This window comes from Ceratotherium simum, chromosome 9, assembly GCF_057802395.1.
Source record: "Ceratotherium simum simum isolate JZ-2026a chromosome 9, ASM5780239v1, whole genome shotgun sequence".
Classification (NCBI taxonomy): domain Eukaryota; kingdom Metazoa; phylum Chordata; class Mammalia; order Perissodactyla; family Rhinocerotidae; genus Ceratotherium; species Ceratotherium simum.
The window spans coordinates 80,716,184-80,737,965 of NC_141908.1; the positions used below are offsets into that span (position 1 = coordinate 80,716,184).

Here is a 21,782-nt window from a genome sequence, read left to right on the forward strand (position 1 = left end):
CTGTCTGTTGTGTCTCTACACCTAAAAAAAATAACAAAAACAAACTTTTTGCTGACTGCTATGCATGAGTAAGGCTGTTCTCAGCAGAGCAGACCTCTGGGCCTTAGTTACAGCTTTTCCACGTGCTGTTCAAGCCCGGAGGGTGCAGTCAGCTCTGGGTCACCTCACTTCCTTTCTCCCTGTGGTCCCCGTGTCTGTCCTGCTGCTCCTCATTCCCCTCAGACATCACATAAGGCTTCCTTCAGGGACACCTTAGGTTGTCTGAGAAAATCCTTCTCCAAACTGTCTATTTTCAGTAGACCTTATAACGCAAGCTGGTGAGAGAGTTTTTGTAACCAGAGGCTTCCAATAAAGGTGTCACGAAACTGAAATGCAGGGATGACAAAGTGAATGACAAGATGGCTGCATGGAAAGAAACATGGAGGTCGTAGGAGAGAAATAAGTCATGTGGAAGGTTGAGGGAGTTTGGGGCTGGATGAGAAGGGAGTGAAATGCCTCTCTGTGGAGGCACTAAGAAAGCCCTTTGAAAAAGTCCTTGAACATGCCTTATTCAGGAACAAAGATGGGCTGTAGACTTGGTTCTCCATCTGATAATTACAAAAGATTTTCCAACGTAGACTGCCTATATTTCGAGAATTTTTTTGAAACGTACTACTACACTAAGCATACACATAAATCCCTATGCCTTTTTTTTTCCTTTCTGTAATAGCTATGGACTTGGTCTGTGGATTCAAAATTTTCTCCAGCCCATTTTCATAGGGAAGATTTTCATAGTGAGGACCAGCAGCGACGTGTGCCTGTGCCAGCATGAGTGAAATGCATGTGCAAATGAAATGTATTCCTTTAACAATGTGTCCTTCTATCTTTACCCTCTCCTAAGCAAACCTGGAATTGGTGTAGCTTTGCTTAAATGCATGTGGTACACTGACTAGAGTCAAACTTGACTGGAATATATTTCAGCCAGCAGAATGAAAATGATTCAGCTAGAAATTCTTTGTAATTGCTGAACTATCCCACCTTCTTCCAGTCTTTTCTATTCACCAGCTTTAGGTGATGGTTTGTAGTTTCACACGAAGCCCCGGTGCCGTCCACCATCCATGTTGACAGACCTGTACTATAAATATTTGAGAAGATGGCATGGTTTAGGGAGAGAGATTAAATGGAAGAGAAGCAGATGTTTACAGTACCTTTGATCACATGTTTTATGACAGGAGCCTGATCCGAAGGAGATTGTGTGGGCGAGTGTGCTGTGTGGTTCAGAGTCTCGACGCTCTCGGTAATAAACTGCATTGTCTTGGTCTACCTAAGCTTTGGGTTCAAGAGGTTTTGCAGTATTTAATAATGTAGAAAACTAGGGAAAATTAACTGTAACTGGGTGGGGAAATAATCCAATTATAAATCAAAGTGGTCATTATAAATGTGTTTGTGTCAGTCTTGTGTTTGAAAAAAATGCATGTGTTTTCCACTTTTCTTGTAAGCACTTTTGGAACTGTGTTATTTGAGTAAGAAACAGTGGACATTAAAATAGGGGTTGCAGAATTGCCTGTTGGACTTCCAAACTTGCACAGTTGTAAGGGTTTTAAAGCAGCCTTTCATTGGACATGTTTGCTTGGAGACCCCCATTGGTGTTGGTCTTATGTTGCAAGATCAACAGGGCAGATGACATGCTGGTCTTGACATCAGTGGTTTTCATCTTTCATGCCTACCTGAGATTGGTCAGTGCGTCCAGTCAGCTCAGTCTCACCTACGAAACAGAATCTGCCCCCTCCCCACCTCTTTATAAACTCACAGCTGTGTTTTTACTGCCTCGTGTCGACTTAGTCAAGCCCACTTTGTAAATTTCTACCCAAAGCAAACAAACAAAAAACACAAACAAACCCCAGCAGGTAACATGTGTAAAGGGCATGTATTTTTTAAAAAATTACTTAAAAAATTTTATCTTCTCAAATCTAAATCAGAATATGGGGAAATCTTAACAATGAACTCTGTGCTAATTATTAGCAATAAAAAGGAAAGGAAATATCGAAGAAAAGATCATAGAAAAATAGAAAGAATGATGATGAGATATGGAGGGAGGATTTCACATACACTCTACCTCCTGCTATAGATTTTTTACTTCAAGTTATTTAGAACCAGTATGCTAAGAAAGCATATGAGAGTTTGCTTCTAAAGGGAAGCTTTCCAAGAAAACGTGAGTTCAAATGAATAATCACCCCTTAATTTATCTGTTGGAGAATTTTTATGTTTCTTTAGTGGGGGCTTACCAGTCTTACTATTTGGTGTACCTTCACTAAGTTCTGGGACATTTTATACCTGGAATGGAAACAGAAATCTTCTTGTCCCCATTTTATAGATCATGCAAGTGAGGGCCAGGAGATAAGGTGTTTGGTCACCAGGCAAAGCAATGGTAGAACTTCTATTGGAAGCCATATCTCCTTTGTTTAGACCAGAGCTTAATTTTACCACTATACCTTAGTCTTTCTCCTTTAATATTTATTTTTATGAAACCTGTTAAAACCATGCAGCATCTCCTGCACACAAACCAGATGAAGAGAAAGTGTAGCCAACTCTGAATGTGGGGAGGCAGTGGGATTTGACCCACGCAGCATGTCGTCCACAACTGCATGGCCTCTCTGAGATGGGCAGCTGGAAGACTGTTGACTTTTAGTGTGTTTTACAGAGTCCAGAACTGTTTAAACTTGGTCCAGTTTTACCCCATGTACATTCAGGGGCTTAGCAGTGTATGTGTGTATATGTGTGCACAGCCCCTCCCCCCAAACCAAAGCTTTGGGACTAGTTAGTAGATTATTTATGATCTAGTTAATTGTATTCCCAAAACATAACTTTTTTTTTTTTAACAATTTTTCTTTTTTCTTTTTTTTTTTTTGGTGATGAAGAGTGGCCCTGAGCTAACATCTGTTGCTAGTCTTCCTCTTTTTGTTTGAGGAAGATGGTCCCTGAGCTAACATCTGTACCAATGATCCTCTATTTTGTATGTGGGATGCTGCCACAGCATGGCTTGATGAGTGGTGTAGGTCCATGCCCAGGATCTGAACCCGTGAACCCTTGGCCACCAAAGCAGAGCACGCTGAACTTAACCACTGTGTGACTGTGCCCGCTCCCCCCAAAAATAACTTTTTATTTAAAAAATGCAATTAGAGCTCAGTCTCTAGAATAATGAAACTCTTGTTAGTTTTTCATGTAAATCATTTCTTTTAATGTTTCATGATATGATATCATTTCCCCATCTTGTTTGCCTAAAATCAGTAGCTAAGAGACATTACAAGGTCAATATATTTACCATGCTTGCATGCAGACCTAAATCTTAGGAGACATGGGTCCCAAGTAATCTTGGTTCTTTCTTTGACCCTTAGTTTCTCCTTGAACAAGACGTTTATCTTTTTTGTACTTGAATACGTCCATGTGTAAAATTGGAATGGAATGCCAAGAAATTATTTAGGATTATATGTGTGAAATGTTTTGAGATCTTCAAAAGAAAGGTAAAGTAAGGGCCACCCCATGGCCAAGTGGTTGAAGTTCTGCACACTCCACTTTGGTGGCCCAGGTTTGGGGGTTCAGATCCCAGACGCAGACCTACACCACTCAGCCATGCTGTGGCAACCCACAGGCAGAATAGAGGAAGACTGGCACAGATGTTAGCTCAGGGCTAATGTTCCTCAAGCAAAAAAAGAGGAAGATTGGCGATGGACGTTGGCTCAGGGCGAATCTTTCTCAGCAAAAAAAATAAAGAAAACAAAGAAAGGTAAAGTATACCCAAGACATTATTAGAGTTTTTGTTAACGTGATTGAAAGAAAAAAAGATCCATAAAAGGAATGATAAGGTCAGCATTCATTAAGTCAGCAAGTACTGACCATGGTCACAGAAAGAGCTCTGAACTGAGAGTCAGGAGCCCTGGATCCTGGCTTTGTCCCTGTCACAGGAAGTAAGAGGGGTGGGCACCTCCCCTTTCTGGGTCTCTGTGTCCGTAGCTCTGAAATGAGCGGGCTCGACCAGCTCATCAGCTCCCTTCCTTCCGGGGCTCAGTTAACATTGTCCAGAATCTCTGAGGACCTGCAGTCGTTACTGTGGTGCAGTGTCTTCAAAGTGAGGCTCCTTGGCTGGCAGCTTCAGGAGGTTGTTAGAGACGCAAGCTCACAGCCTCCCCCAGACCTGCTCCGTCAGAGCCTCGGGGTGCCCCAGCACCCCCTGTTTCACAGGCCCCAGGTGATTCCTATCCACGCCACAGTGTGAGCACCTCTGTTAAAGTAAGATAAATAAAACACAGTCCTTATGCTCAAGAAACTTGTAATTTATCACTTTTTGGTTCTCCAATTATCTTGCCAATTTCTAGATATACAGATATACAATCTAATATATATTATTTATATAATATTTACCTATATTTTGTATATATACATAAAATAAATTAGGGGCACGTTAAATTGCTAGGACGGAAACCCTTCAGGGTAGCATCTGTGAAGCCAACTGACAGATTTCCTATGGCAAGGCGTGGCCAGGCATGAAGAATATGTATCAGGTCAAGTTTGAATAACAGGCCTTGACCACCAAAATGCATGTTCATTTCAGATGTGTGCTTATCAAACACAACTTGTTTTTACTTTAGCACAGGTGTTCTAGTTCTAAAAAGTAAAAACAAATATTCTGAAATTATGCCCAGAATTTTAATTTTAAAATTTACATTATGTTTATGTATGAGCACCAGGCATGTAACCTGGTGTTCAAATTGTCTCTGTATAATTTTTCTATTAGTCTCATTCTAAAATTCATGTGCAATTTCAAAAGAAACTCACAGTTGACTTTTCAGAATGCAAATCTTGCTTTAAAATGCGCCTGAGCTTTTGAAACATAACTCAGTTGCAGTTAAAATTTTGTGGGCAAGTGGTTTCAAATATAGCTAAAATGCATTCGGGGAAAAAAAAAATCAAAGCCATATATTTTCACCTGTAAGTCAAAGGGAGACATCTGTTAATAACAGGACATCTATTTTAGTTCTCATCTGAGAGGTGAGGAACTGAGCTGTAAAACTGTTTTTAATGTTGTTTTATAGCTGTGGTCGCCTAGGGAAAAGCGATGAGAATTTGGGTAGCATTTTCTCCCAGAAAGTTTTATCCAGGGTGTTAAGTCTGTTTGGAGATGTATAACTTAATGAGGCTGCATAACGAATACACCTCCCTGTATGACATCAGTGACTTAGGCCAAGTGTGACACATGAAATGAGAGCGTGGTGCCAACACCATGATCACCCCGGAGTGAGGGCACCCACCGGGTGCGGGGCCCCTCCATGCAGCCGGGGAGCACTTGGAGTTGTTAGAGCCGTGCTAACTCAATGTAAACACCTTACTTTCCAGCTGCTGCTAATTGGTTTGGGAATATTTATGTAAGTGTTGATTTTAAAGCTAAAAATAGCGAGGTGATGTTTAAATCCAATTCATTCTGGCTGTCAGAAATGCTCCTATGATCCTGAAAGTGTTGCTAAAAAGGTTCACTTTTTAAAAATTGTAGTAATTAAACTTGTCTGTTGTGAGAGCCACATATGATATGTTCCCTGCTCAGAGAGGTAAAGGACAGCTTCTTCTTTTTTTTTTTTTTTTTAATTTTTTTGTGAGGAAGATCAGCCCTGCGCTAACATCTGTGCTAATCCTCCTCTTTTTGCTGAGGAAGACCGGCTCTGAGCTAACATCTATTGCCAATCCTCCTCCTTTTTTTTTGTTCCCCAAAGCCCCAGCAGATAGTTGTATGTCGTAGTTGCACATCCTTCTAGTTGCTGTATGTGGGATGCGGCCCCAGCATGGCCGGAGAAGCGGTGTGTCGGTGCGCGCCCAGGATCCGAACCCGGGCCGCCAGTAGCGGAGCGCGCGCACTTAACAGCTAAGCCACGGGGCTGGCCCCAGGACAGCTTCTTAAAGATCTCTTTCTGGTTGGCAAGACACGACCTCCTGCTGAACTTTATTAGAGAGCAAAGGATTGTAATTGCGCAAAAGGGAAAGACAAAATACATTTTGAAATAGCTTTACACCCTTACGGTCTATACACCTGGTCACATCTCTCACTTTGTTTGAAGTTAACATTAAAATATAAATTGTAATAATTTTACCAATAAAATTAAATATAGAGCTTCTCAAACCATTCTGTTTTCTAGAGGAAAGTTGGAGGATCTGAAATCACATAGTTAATACTTCTCAAGACTAAAGTTGAAGAACTTGTTTACTCCAGTTGTTGATGCCTCTAGCTCTTCATAATCAGATTATTTTTGCCCTTTTATTTCCAAATTTAAAAGTGATGATTTTACAGATTTTTCTGCAAGTTATTTAAGTAAGCTATGAGAAAAAATATCATTTTCCTTTTTAGATATGTGTGATTTCGTGACTCTTCATTTCACCATGTAATTTAGTGAAGGAAAACTCTAAGTGCTCCTAAATTATTGCTTCTCAATTATAATTCCTGGAAAAATTGGTTTAATGGACCTTGTTAAGAAACAAGCTGCCGTTGTCTGTGGGTCTTGAAGCACTGCACGGCTCCAGGGTTGTTGAAGGCAATCCAGAATTGGCTTTGTGTGCTCGCAGGATGCCCTGAGCACCTGTCTGCCTGCCCCATCTCTAGAGAATAGCAAAGAATTCTGTTACTGCAGTATATAGAAATGATTTTGGCAAGTGAACAGACACTGCCCATTAGTTGAGATGATAAACTATGGTTACTGCCCTTTGATAGCTGTAGCAAGGCAAAGAATTTTTGATGCTACTTTTAAAATAGTAGAACTCTCATCTTAGATATATGTCTATGAATCTCTGTGTTCTTTTTTAAGTCTGTAGTTATTGACATGATTGCTATAAAACTGTAGTCAGTTCAGAATTACCCTTGAGCAGATTAGCACATTGTAATTGGCCCAACATTCCTTTCAAATTCTAATTGACATTTCAATATATTCGGTGTATTAAGTATGTTGTTGACATGAATAGAACCTTTACTTACCATCTAACTAGAACTAGAAAAAAAGTCCTTTTCACCTTGCAGAATGTTGATTTGAACCAGAAAGTATGTTATTTTCTTGGCAAGGGATCAAGAAGAAAATTCCACTTGGAATAGGGAGTAAAGAGGCAAAAATAGACAGTTAAAACTTTATAACAAATATCCCAATTTTTTCTTTGACATCCTGAGGATATATATCTATGCATAATTACACAGCCAAAAAGAATATTTATTATAATTAACTGTCACTGTTAACTGTTCATGGATTAGAAGACTTTATATTGTTAAGATAGTAATACTCCTAAATTGATCTACAGATTCAATGCAATCCTTATCAAAACCCAGCTAGCTTTTTTGTAGGAAAAAAGACACTCTGATTCTAAAATTCATATGAAAATGCAAGGGACCCAGACTAGCCAAAACAAATTTGGAAAAGAACAAATTTGGAGAAGTCTCACTTCCTGATTTCAAAACTTAGTACAACGCTGTGATAATCAAGACTGTGTAGCACTGACATAGGATACAAATATAGATGAGCGGAATGGAGTTTAGAGTCCAGATATAAACCCGTATGTTTTTGGTGAACTGAGTTTTGAAAAGGGTGTTAAGACAACTCATTGGGCAAAAATAGTCTTTTCAACAAGTGATGCTGGCACAACTAGATATCCACATGCAAATAATGAAGTTGGACCCCTACCTTACACAGTTACCTTAATTAAAAATTAACTGAAAATGGTATTAGGCCTAAATGTAAGAGCAAATACTACAAAACTCTTAGAAGAAAATATAGGAGTAAATCTTCGAGACCTTGTACTAGGCAATGTTTCTTAGATACATCACCAGCAACAAAAGAAAAAGTAGATAATTGAATTTCATTAAAATTAAAAACTTTTGTGCTTCAAAGGGCACATCAAGAAAGTGAAAAGGCAGCCCACAGAATGGGAGAAAATATTGGCAAATCATATATCTGATAAGGAATCTGTATACAGAATATTTAAAGAACTTTTACAACTCAATAACAAAAAGGCAAATAATTAGACATTTCTCCAAAGAAGATGTACAAAAGTCCAATAATCACATGAAAAGATGCTCAGCATCATTAGTCCTTAGGGAAATGCAGATCATTAGTCATTAGGGATGTGCAAACCAAAACCACCTCACACCCACTGTAATGGTTACAATTTTTTTTAAAAAGAAATTATCAAGTATTGACGAGGATTGGAGAAATTGGAGCCCTCATGTATTGCTGATGGGAATGTAAAATGGGGCAGACACTCTGGAAATAGTACAGCAGTTTCTCAAAATGTTAAACATAGAGTTACCACATGACCCAACAATTCTACCCCTAGGCATATACCCAAGAGAATTGAAAACATATGTCCACACAAGAACTTCTTGTTCTTAGCAGCATTATTTCACAATTGAACATTATTTTAATGTTCATAGCAACATTATTCATAATCAACAAAAGTGAAAACAACCCAAATGCCCATCAAGTGATGAATGGGTAAACAAAATGGGGTCTAGCCATACAAAGGAGTATTATTTGGCCATAAACTGTGATGAAATACTGATACGTGCTACAACATGAATGGTCCCTGAGAACATCATGCTAAGTGACAGAAGCTATATATCTTATGACTCTGTTTATATAAAATGTTCAGAATAGGTAAATCCTTAGAGACAGAAAACAGATTAACGATTGCCAGGGGCTGGGGTAGGGGGAGCTGGTGCGCAGGAAGAACGGAGCAATGGTTAATGGTTATGGGGATTCTTTTGGGTGGTTTGAAATTGTTCTAAAATTAGATAGTGGTGATAGTTGCAAAACTCTGTGAATAAGCTAAAAGTGACTGAATTGTACTTTTTAAAAGAGTGAATTTAATGTTATGTGAATTATGTTATAATAAAACTTTTGTAAGAACAAAATAGTAGCTCTTAAAGCCCCAGTCCTGCCGTTAGATGAGTGCAGCTGCAGCCCTGCTGATGTCTTGACAGCACCCCCTGAGGGATTCCGGCCCAGAACTGCCTACCCAGCCACTTCTCAATCTCTCACATCCAAAAACTATGAGAGAGCGTTTATTTTTTTAATCCATTAAATGTTGGGATAATTTATTACACAGCATTAGAAAACTAACACAATAGCAGTCAGCTCATTTACCCATTAGTGTTCACTACAAGAACTCTGTGCGTTGTGTGTTCGACATACAGGACTAGGCATGCCTTCACCCTGCATGCAGTTCCCTCTTGGGTAAGAGAGACAGATAAGAAAGTTAATGATTTTGGCGTAAATGCAGTCATCGAATGTTCTGATGTGTGTGATAGTCACAAATTCAGATATTTTGTTAAATTGTCTACCTAAGTATTTTAGTAATGTGCCCAACCCTGTCTCTTTTCTCTGTGAGCATATATGAAGCCCTTCGTAATAGGAATGTGCGAAAGCTTTCAACGCTTAAGATTTGGTGCCTTAAACTAAAAAGTGTTCTTTAACTTTGTGGATTTTTTTCTCTCTCTTTATTCCTGTGGAGAGGACAAAGAAAATTGGGAAAAAAAAAAAAAAAGATCTAGTGTAGACCAAGTCCTTCACAAAACCACCAACCCTACATGAAATGTTGCTACTCAGTCTAAAAGTGAAATACATTTTTTTACATCAATTCGTTATGACAAACTGCTTGAGTTTTGGCTCCATGTCTTGTTTTCTTTAAGATATTAACCTAATTCCTTTGTGTTCAACTTCTTAACTCATGTATTGTCTTTTTTTGGTTGAAATGGTGCATTCAGATCGATGAATGCTCTGTTTCTAGGTGTGGCTGTTGATAACGTGGTTGGTTGTTTCAGTGAATTCTGAGTCCATGACGAACACTATTGATTTGTGACCCTGCTTCTGAAGAGTAGTGGATCTGCGGAATTACTCTTAGAGTACAGTTCCAAAGCCTACCGGAGAACTAATGTCCTACATGAATGAGAATCTAAATCAGGCTTGCTTTCTAGAATCTATTCTCTCCTCTATGTACATCTGACTCAACTTTGCCCCTGTCCTGGAGTAAAAGACCTCTCTGACCCTCTTACCTCTCTGTAGTGGAAGAGGGTTTACCATTTTAGAAATTAAACAGTTGCTTTTAGTTTCCCTGTGCTGAAGATCATCCTCAGAATCAAAGTCTTGTGACAAAGTGAGAACTCCAGATTTCTTTTCTTGCAATATTTCCAGTGACGGAAGTGACCTTGCCAGGCAACTTTGCTTTATATTTTTAGTGTCACCGGGGGGTGCAAGCAAGTGCGGTGCATTAAAGCCCATCCATCACCACCTGTCAATGGAACCTTCTCTTTGGTTCCCCTTTTCCCTGCTGATTTGAAACACTCAGTCCCCAAAGCCTAGGGTTGAGTAGCAGGAAGCTAAATGATGTATTCGGAGCTCTTAACATGCTGCCTTGTGTAAATGGCCCATTGGAGTATTTCAGAAACCAAACAGGAGAGAAAAGAACATTGAAAGCACTGAAAAGATTAACACCAGTTTCCAGTCTTCAAAGAAATCGGAGCTGACTGTATATACCCAGAGTAAAACCATTTACTCCCTCATGTGGAGACATTTTATTCAAATTTTCAATTCTGTATGCACAGCATCCACATCCTTACGCGTTTGTTTCGCTACAGGATTCCACACAGAACTTAGAAGATGGAGAAGGTATGAATGGTGTACAGACAGAACTACTGACATCGCCAAAAACTAAGGATGCATTGAGGTATTCTCTTTATGTGAATAAGAATATTTTATTTCAATTTAATGTTTGTCTCTTTAATAGTTTATAGTTCTTTTTATTTTATATGAAAGATCAAGATAAGTAGAATAGTGAAACCTGTCCCAGTTCTTAAATTAATTACTTAATTGCTCTTTCCTCTCATTTTCTTCACATGATATAAGAACTTCCCGACAAATATATGTACGAATGAGCCTCAATCCTTCCAACTCTCCTGTAGCCTGGATTTCTTAATTGCTCTTTTCTTCTCTTTGAACAGCAGTTTAAGGTGAACATTTCAGAGTTCACTGTAGTTGAGGGTTCTACTTTGACATTGGCTCTTCGAGTATTGCTTTGCATTGTGTTTTCATAATCTTGCAAAATTTTACTTGATGTATATAAAATGGATCTAGCCTATCAACCAGGATTTTTCATGTTTTTAATGTAAGTAACTCATTATACAAAGTCAGCTACTCTCGTGCTTACCAGGACTGCCTTTGCTCTGCCCTCATTTCCACTTCTGCCCTAACAACTGCTTGGGTTCAAATCCCAGCCCTGCTGCTGACTAGTTCCATGAGCTTAGGCACATCACTCATGTCCCTTTGCATTAGGTCTGTAAGATGGAAATAATATTAAAACCTTTTTCAGAGAGTTGGTGTGAAGATTAAATGAGTTAATTTATGTAAAGCATATATTAACTGAATATATTGAACAGTGCCTGGCTCAGAGTAAGCCCTGTGAGTATTTGCTGCTGTCACTATGACTGCTATTGTTATCATCATCATTTCTATTATTATTATCATCATCACCATCATTGTCATTATTATCATTTTTTTCTAAGTTGCTTCAAATTTTGCATAAGGAAGGTAATTCCATGTTCAGTAGATTGTTGGCTTCAGCACTAGAAAGTGATGCTTCTTAGGTTGATGGTCATTCATCATTCATTGGTCAACATATTTCTTTCATTCAGTCCAGTTACAAATAGGTACCAAGCATTTTACATGGAATTTACTTTCAAAAAAATGTGATCATTCTTTATCACATTGCTTTACTGTGGATTTTCCTCAAGCTAATAATTTATAGCCATATGACATAGTTACTCTTTATTTAGATTATGTTTCTTTGATTAATGAGCTGCACAATACTAAAAGTTTGGTACAGAAAATCTCCAGGGCACTGTCTTTTTAGAAGCTTGATAAAATTGGTTTTGGAGGTAGACATAATGAATATAATACTCTTATTCTGTTTGCCTTTAATTTCATTTTTTTAACGTTAGCTTTTTGAGCAGTTTGCTAACATCTTGGCTAAATGTTGTGGGGATAGCTGTGAACAATTATTTGGTTTATGGCTGCATGAACAAATCAGCTCAGCTTTCTTCAGGAAGAAGGAATTGAGAGAAATAGCATATAGGATTTTTAAAAAATAATATTCTTTTATTAAAAAATATATATGTATAGTTTGATTATCAAAACCGCCTTTTCATGTGAAGTTTATCATCACCTTTAGTAGGCTAAGGAATTGCAATTCAGAACAATTAAGTAACTTTTAGAGACCCGATCTATATCCACCACCCTTGTGTCCAAATCCTCTGACTCCAGTGTTACCCGCTGTGTGCACCTTCCCTGATTCCTTGGTGTTTTGTTTCATCCTATATAATGAGGGCTAAGACAATTCCAGTGTAGGAGAAGTCAGCTGAAGTCAGTTTGAGGCCAAGTTCAGAAAGCAGAGTGAGGGCAGACTGCCAGCACTTGCAGGCTCTTGGGTGGGGAAGGATGAGAGGGATCTTAACAGCACGGAATGGACAGCAAGCAGGGGAAAGCTTGGAGATGACAGTTCTATGAGAGGACATTGGTTCTAGCAGGTATGGGATAATGAAGAAGCAACTGGAGAGAAATTAAGAGCCACTTAGAGCTGTGTTACTTGGTGGATATTCTCCTGGGCAAGGATGGTCTGATATCCCACGGAGCTTGGCTCAAGCAGAGGACATTGGGTTTACTTCCATGCAGATTGAGTAGAAGATAAATAAATTATTTGCAGAATCCATCTTGAAATGTCTTGCATCTGTTCTTTTGTTTTAATTCCCATATTCATTGCTCCGGCCTTTGTTATCTCTCAGTTAGACTATTGTCATAACCTTCTCTCTCGTCTCTTGAGTCTCAATCTCCTTATTCTAATTGATCCCACGTATCACTACTGGATAAAATTTTCTAAACCACAGTATTTATCAAACAATTCCTTAGTTCCAAAACCTTTGGATTTTGTTAAGTCCTGAGTTTGAACACTACCTATGTAACCTGGGACTAATTATTTAACTTCTTTAAAATGTTTTTTTTTTTCTTATGGAAAATGGGTATCGTGATCACATAGATTATTGTGAAGACTAAATGAGACGTATTATAGGCAACTGCACTTAGGACAATGCTAAATGAAAGGCTGGATAAATATTAATTGCTATTGCAGTTATCATCATCACACATACTACAGTTTATTGTAACATCATTCTCCCAAACAAGTCTCCGAATCCCCCAAGGGATTCCTGACACATATTACAGGACTTGGAACATAATAGCAGTGTATTTGTTGAGTGAGTGACTGAATGGAAAAAAAACAAATGGATTGCTCCATGAATCATAAGCATAACTATTAACTGCTCCCGCATTATTAACACAAATATTTTTATTTAAAGAAAAATAACATTTAGAGCAAGTTCTCCAAATAGTCTTACAATATGCATTGCTTATGAAGCACTGCTCGATTTACTTTGATCTTAAGAAGACAATGAAGCAAGAGGTTTCTATTGGGTGTTTTTTTTTTAATAAAATTACACTGTAAGCTTCTTTTTAAATAGCCAGCAATATGTGAGGAAGATCTTCACCTTGTTTCTAACTTCTGTCTCTTTCCTTACCTCACCTTATTCCTTGAAAGTTCCCCGAATCAGCCTCCTCCAGACTGGCCTCTTCTTCCAGGCTTAAAACCGCCATCACGTGTTCTCCTATCTTCTCCGCTGCCTCTGATATCATTTGTTTTGCAAATTATTGGCAGAGTCCTTCTCAAAATATCTTGAAGCTTTCCCTGTGTTTTCATGCTTTATTGCCTCTCAGATCCATTATTGCAATGATTTACTAATTCCTGTCTCAAGTACAACTCTCCCTTGTTTTTCCCTTTCCTAATCGATCCCACATATCACTGCCAGCTAAATATTTCTGAACCACAGCATTTATCACACTGCTCCTTAGTTCCAAAACTTTAGCGACTCCATTGTCTACAATTTTCCTGATCCCAGCTTCCCTGCCTTAGCCTGTACCCTCTTCCTCTGAACCTCGTCAGAAGGTGCCTCTGCTTTGAAACTCACGTGTCAAAGTGCTTAAAGACTACTGCTCTGGAATGCAGTAAATCCAGTTAAGTCCTGCCTCTATCTTGTATGAATGGTGTGATGTTGGACAAATGATCTCACCTCTCTAAGCATCAGTTTACTTTTTGTAAAATGGAAGTGATCTGTTTACTTCATACACTTGATGTGAGTACATGTTCTAATGCCCAGGAGGCAGTTAGCACCCTGCCTCCCAAATAACAGCTGACTTGCATTGAGAACATGCTGCTGTTACTTCTGTCCTTCTGTTGCTTTGTGTTATTTTTTGTTGCTGGTCTTAACCTGACCCCTAGGTTATGAACTCCTCAAGCACTGGTCTTTGTTTTTCCCTTGCAGAACTTTCTCTCTGGAACTACTCAATTAATATATGTTGAGTTCAGGTGATTCAGTGAATCCCATCACCATCAACAACAAATTCTTTGTTAGAGTTTTACTCAGTATATTCTCGTCAACAAGACATTTCACCGTCGAGTAGACTTCAGCGTCATCAACAGGTTCTCCTCCTGGAGGTTGTCTCCACAGTCTGTCTCTCACACCGTTACGTATGACAGATCTGTGCCCCAGCCCCTGAGGAACACCAACCAATGCCTTCCATCCATCTATTACAACCCATTGTCTTCTCTATGTCAGCAGTCTAATCGTGAAGAAAATTTGTTCCTCAGTCCTAGAGGATTGAAGGCTTTTTAAAAAAAGTCTTCTCAACTGAGGAAATCAATTGAGAAAAATTGGAAAGTTTGAGATAGATTATTCACTTTTAATCCATAAGCTTATTTGTTTCCTCAGAAAGCACCAATAATCACACTAATAGCTGATAGTTATTGAACTCTTTGTGTATGCCAGATACTGTATGTATGATGTGTACGTGTTATGTTCTCTGTCTCTCTTTTTTAAACCAACAACTCTGTTAGGAATTTATCTTAATTTCCTCATACTTTTGGTCTTGGTTTAAATGATTTACTCAGACACCTGACTCAAAGCCACCACTAGGATACTTCTATCTGATTTCATAAATTAATCATGATTTCCTTCTGAAACAAGGAGTCTCCCCCTCCCTGTCCTCAGTCCTGTCCCTCCCTCACCCTCAACGAGTGGCCTATTACTGAGCTGACTAGTCTTAATGTTAAAAATACTGTCCATGTGCCTCGGGTGAAGATACTTAATACATTTATTAGGAAGGACTTGTGTTATACTCTTAAGTGCAAAACTATAAAAATACATTGTAAAGGTAGAGATAATAAAGTTCCAATGGTTAAACAAGATGTTAATCTCTGTTTCTAGAAGTCTTTGAAACAGTACTGTCACCCTAGAAAGTGAATGCTTTGGGTTTAGTCTTCCTCAAGTACCTGCGAATACACTATAAATCTGTTATTATATAAAAATAATTGCTCTGTGGTCCATTAAAAGCTATACAACTTTCTCTGCCCACCAAATGTTTTATATTCTGGACTTAGAATGCATACTTGTATATAGTGTTTCATATGCATATATTCATATAATGTCTGTATTCTCAGAAAGTATAAAGAAGCAGCTATTTTATCGCAGGATATTATCACTCTAGGATTTGTTTGTTTCTGACTTTTATTCCAGGTCTCTGATATAACCTGCTTGACTGAACAAGTTTTAAATATATCAGCAATATCTGAGCAAAACTCATTTGAAATTTATTATCAGATTTGAAATTCCATCATATTCCGCCAATGTTGGAAACTGACATGCTCTTTTTTTGCAGTTCTTAGAGATAATAGGTTTGCAACAAAAACACATTAAAAATAAGCTTAATCCACTGAATGAGAATATATTTAATATATTTGTTTTAGATTGCTGATAATTTAGAGAATACTTCATGCTGAGTGAATTCATCAGGCATTTTGCTTTCTTAATGCTGTTCTCAACTTTCCAGCAAGGAGCCAAAATTTCACCATTTTCAATTTGGAGCAGAAAAGCATTTGTAGCAGCTGTAGCTCTTAATTTGACATCTAGTTTCTGGTCATTTTCATGTAAATAGGAAACAATAGAGACCTGCTTACAATTTCCATAATGGGGATGTTTGCTTCAATTTGATCATTTTCCCTCTGGCAATTCTATTTTCTCTCTCTGGGGTTAAAGAAGCCAATAATTGTTCACAGTTATTATTTTTCATCTTCATAAAAACTTGTTAGTTCCACTCTTTATTACTGAAATTCTCCCAATGTCTTGTATATTTCAGTCATATACACCATCCGTGAATGTTTCTGGCTCATCCTTGTCTTAATCTGGAGTAGGTTAGGTGGGTCATGCTTTCCATTCTTTCTGTAATACATTTTCTCCAGGCTTTGTAACTTCTTTTTCTGCCTCTAAAAAAAATAGGAGGTGAAAATTTGGAATTGTTCCATTGAATACAACCAATGCCTTATTGAAAGGCAAGTTAAGTTTTGATTTATGACGCTTTGAACGTGCCCATATGTATTACCAACTGAGGCTTCACAGTCGTAAAATGTAATTCTGTGCTTTTTCTAATAAATACATATTTTATTTCTCTTTCCCTCTATTTTGGGGGGGAAAAGCCTACTTTATGCTTAAGCATAGATATGCTTAATTCTATGTATTTTATCATCTGTACAGTAGTTTTCAAGAGTGTCTCAATAGGTTCACACTTGAAATTTCATTTTTGTGTACATCCTTTTAAATATGTTGATTTATGCAGATTAAGTTAAGTAGGAAGTTATTTTTGTAGGTAGTCATTTCCATTTGTTCCTCTTCTAGGGGAAAAAATAAGAAATCAGATAGTCTTTTGAACATTTTATTTCCTGGATCTTCTGAACATACCTGCAAATCATGTACTCCTTTGATTTCATCTCTGCTGTTGAATTTACAGTAGTTGATATAATCCTAAGGTTTAGTTTTTTTTTAACGTGCCTCATCTGTTTTTTTAGCAGAGACTCATCTGTGCTGTTATTTTTTTCTGCCCCAGTGATATGACAAGAACAGTGGAGATTTCTGGGGAAGGAGGCCCCTTGGGAATACATGTAGTCCCCTTCTTTTCATCTCTGAGCGGAAGGTAAGATGTTTCCCTTATATCAGAAGCTCATGCTAATGAAAGACTTACTTGAGCTCATTCTCCCAAATATTTTTCAGAGGAGATTAAGTGTGTATCTCTGTTATACAGATGGACACCTCAAGATATAATTCTATTGGCCACTTATGTGTTAGAAACAGAATAAAATCATTAATTTCTAGAATGCAATGGAAAAGAAAAAAATCAATCACAGTTTCTGCATTTGCAATTAATTATGAAGTATTTTCTTAGTGTTCTTATCAGTGATACACAGTAAACAGAATCCTTGGAAAAGATTTTAACATATTGTTAGATGAATATTGCAACTGAATTTTTTAATGTTCCAAAATACACTTCAACAAGCGAATATACTGATTCCAAATTGGTATTTTCTGATATTCCTCAAGTATATAGAACTTAGAATAATAAATATTCTAACATTATAAGAAGCTATATTAGAAACTTATATGTTTTGATGATTTTAGCTATAGTAGCAAAATGCCATCATGCTATTTACTATTTTCTAAAATAAAATAAAATACAATCAATTAAAAATAATTTACCACATCCTTTTGAAATTTTAAAGACATTATATTACTAAATCCACACTGGTAATTGGTAATTTAGAGTGTGTCAGCAATTCATGAATTTCATATCTACCTAACTGAATATAAAACTTGTTTTACTGATGTAAATTAAAGTGTGTGCCTGAGAGTCAATATTAGTACTATTATGACACCCTTACAAAACTAGTATCAGATATTGTGTCACTTTTCAGTAAGATGACTGCCTGTAGCACTAGACTGATATTGACAAGGGCTATCAGACACTTACAAGAAAATCAGTTTCTCACTCATATGACGTGATTTTAATGAATTTGCTACATTTATTTTCTTACATGCATCATTGAAAAGCAGAATGTTTTATTTTAGCTTAGGAGATCAAAGACCAGAAAAGTCAACGTATTTTCTCAAGGTCATACAAAATCCAGATCTCCTGACTTGCCCTCACTCCATTGCTTTTTCTAGAAAAAAATTTTTCCCAAAGGTTATATAGCATTAATTTACTGGTTCTGAATATTTATTCAATTCGGTCTGCCATATAGCGGGAAGAGCAGGTTTAGTCATGATATTTTGGTTGGCATCATTTTCAGGAGGTAGCCATCTGCTACCTATAATTGCACAGTCATCACCTTTTTTTGCAAATAACATCTGATGCCAAGCTTTTGCTGGAATGACTGTTCCTCAAAAAGAAATGAACTGAAAAGATAGTGGCTCTTATTGTCTCATTTCCTGTGTGTGCTAATAAGCGTGTTTATAAATGTTATGGGTTATGGCACAGGACAAGCTGAGGTTGTTTTTGATAGACAGGGAGGGTATTTACCCAGTTGTCATGAGCAATTCTAATGGCTTTTGGCAGAAGTGTACTGATTGAGCTTTGTGAAATACCAGAGCTGTTAAATTACCAGGCCCTTTGGCTTAATGAAGCTGGAATAGAAACACAAGAACATCCCAATTTCCAAAACATGAAGAAATATACAATGTGACAGTCACCATCCTTCATTCTCAATAGTTCAGAAAACAAGTTGACCCTATAGACCAGAAATCACCTTCTCTCACTTCAAATAAGGGAAACACACGAGAATTTATTGGTTCCCTCCCTTTTCCTTCCTGCTTCTAATTTTGAGCACACGCCTTGTAGAACAGTGGAAAGAGCGTTGGACTTCGGTCCAGAGCAGTGGGATTTGCATCTCAGTGTTCTCTTTTATCACCTTGAGCAAGGCTCCTAAACTTGCCTCTTGTGAATTCCTACTTCACATCAAGGTGGTGGGGATTAAATGACATTAAAAATTTGAAAGCTCCTTGTAAAATACACAACATATGAATGTGTACATTATCAGTATTATTATTTTGGCTAAAACAGAAAAGCCTGGTTCAGAAATGAACTTTTATAAATTCATGGCCAACTGTTCGGTAACTTGGTGAAATAGTTGTATAATTTTTTTATGTTCTCCACTTGTATTATAGAAAGGAAATTTAATTAAAAGCATTAACAATAATATAGAAGTGGAGACATGAGCCAATAAAAGTTAAGAAGTAATGAGTACAGGCTGAAATAGCACACTTAACTCAACCCATGTGTCTAGATGCAACTGTGTGTAGAGCGTGTCAGACAAGAGTCTGACTTCATAGTGCCATATGGCTTCACCGTGCTAGCAGAGGAGGAGGGGGTTGAGTTAAGGTCATAGTGGTTTACTTAGTTCTTAATTTCCTTCAATTTATTGGTTTGTGTCATTATTTTAAATTAGAATTTACATTTTATTATTTACTAAGACTACTGTAATTGGCTTTGCCTCCAATTTCTTTTTTATTTTTTTTCTTTTAGAAAAATACTGCCACACCTGTTGTTGAATCAGAAACCTGATCTAAGTTAGAACACCCTAAGTCCAATAGAGTGGCCACTGTAGAAATACGGCCTCAGTGGGTTCATTAGATGCTGCAGTGCAGGCACTGAATGCCGCCTGGGTGGAGGGCCATTGGCTTGCACAGTAAAAACAGAACAGACAGACAAAAAACCGAGTCCCTGCAAGTAAAAAGCAACTTAATGAATTCATTTTTTAAACAAGCAATGTGGTTTTGTTTTCAAATTAAAAGCATGCAATCTAATTGTTTTTCAGTAAATAAAGATAGTGTAATATACCTCAGCCATAGTAAAGACAGCTAAATATGAGAGAGAAGAAGGAAGGGATGGGTGAAGACTAACACATAATGTGAGCAGAGGAGATGTTTAGACAAAAATGCTAAGCTAGTAGAGCGGCCACAGCACGTGACACAGTGGGAAGAACGGAAGGGGGCAAGGAAAGGGGGGTTGGTGCCTAAGTGATTATTAGAAGAGAAGCAAGCAGTTGTTACCCTTCTTATTGTGTGGCGCTGTGCATTTCAGCATCCTTTATCAGTGCTCATTAATGCAAATTAACTGGTTCATCTCAGCCTATAACTCCTCGACAGTACGAGAGTCTTGGTCCCAGATGAGATAGCTACCACAGCCCACTCATTTGGGGCCATGGGGATAAGGAGAGATTGTCTTCTGAGCCTTCCACGCTGGTCTGGATGAAACCAAACTGGAGGGAATCCATCCCTTCCATGGAATAGAGAATATGCAGGAGTGGTTTGTTGCCAGGAACCAAACTAATAACATCAGTCAGTTTTACATTTTGCCAAAATTACCTCTGACACAAGGGTTTTACAGTTGGGCTTATTCTGTCAATAAATTTTTCATGGAAACTCAGGTTATTTAGATCAGTGAGGTTTACATAGCATACTCCAGCTGTAATATGCCAGCTAAATTGCAACCCAGTGGCCTGAAAGAATTAATTCATCTCCCAAAATGTGAAATTAAATCCTAGGGAGTAACATTACATGACTGATGATGTACTGAATTAAATTAAAGGAAGACTTGAATGCTTGTTAAAAAAATATCGCTTACATAAACTAGTTTATAACCACGTGAGCCTCCTAATGTATCATGTTATTGCGAATCCACCATAACAAAAATCCAAAATGTGAACTATTAGAATATTTTTTAATTTAGGAAAGAAACACTATTTCGTTCTTTTTTTTTTCCCTGTCAAATAGTTTAATTTTAAATATCATGTTACGAGATTAAGGTAAGATTAGTATCTTAAAAATATTAATTTGAATCTCAGATCCTTTGTCAAACAGTAGCTGTGGCTTTTTTTCTCTTCCACACAGAGTATGATTAATCTACAAAGCTACTAGAACTAGGCAGTGAAGCGGAGCACCTCCCTGCATACTGTGCCTATAACCCTGAGCATCCCAGCAGTAGGTGGCCTGACAACTTGCTCTTCTCTCTCCTACCTCGGTGTATTGTGCTCATTTAACACTGCTGAAGGAGAGATCTCAGTAACACCGCCTGTGCCTCTCCTCCTGCCGTCTGGAGATGACATGAGCTCATTAAATGAAACTGAGGCCCTGCAGGCAGAGGCCAACTTTGGGGCAACTCCAAACAGCAAGATGGTTCTCCACTTTCATTGGAGGCTGCCCTTTTTCCATGGCTGACCCTATTATTCAAGCATAAAATGTGCTCATAGTTTATTTAGATTTGAGATTTAAGGCAAAGGGACTATGTAATAGCGCGCTTACGAAAGAATGACAAAGTAGACAGACTAGAGGACGAGGGAGGGGGAGATGTCAGTTTCTGCACCCACCCCAGCAGGTTCCTCTCGGAGGACGGATCTGTCTTTTTCTCTCTGGGACACAGCGAGGACCCTGACATGCCGCTAGGGGAAGGGAAATCCTTCAAATGAGAAATAGCCAAAATACACACAGGTTTGATTCCTTTTAGTTTTTGGTTTAGATACTACCAATAGGTAACAGAGATGCGCATGCGCGCGCGCACACACACACACACACACACACACACACACACACACACACATAAAATTTATTCTTTATTTTTATTGCTGTAGTTTTCTTTCTCCTTTCCTTTTTGTCCAACCCCCTCCCCTCTTGACTCTTAGCCACAGCCACAAAGCACCAGCACCCCCGGGTGTCCTCTCTGAATCTAGACCCTTCCTGGATGAAATTTTAGACTCTTCCTACATCATGTCGCTGTCTTGCTCAGAAGCAGTGGGTGGTG

General features: G+C 38.1%; 1 protein-coding gene across 1 annotated transcript in view; it reads left to right on the forward strand.

The window, feature by feature from the left end:
* The window catches only part of PARD3B (par-3 family cell polarity regulator beta), a 929,552-nt gene that overhangs the window by 474,096 nt on the left and 433,674 nt on the right, over positions 1-21,782 (forward strand). The window contains exons 5-6 of the mRNA XM_004426826.3: positions 10,637-10,725; positions 17,040-17,126. Of these exons, the coding sequence (XP_004426883.2) occupies positions 10,637-10,725; positions 17,040-17,126 (176 nt within the window). The remainder of the gene's footprint in view (positions 1-10,636; positions 10,726-17,039; positions 17,127-21,782) is intronic.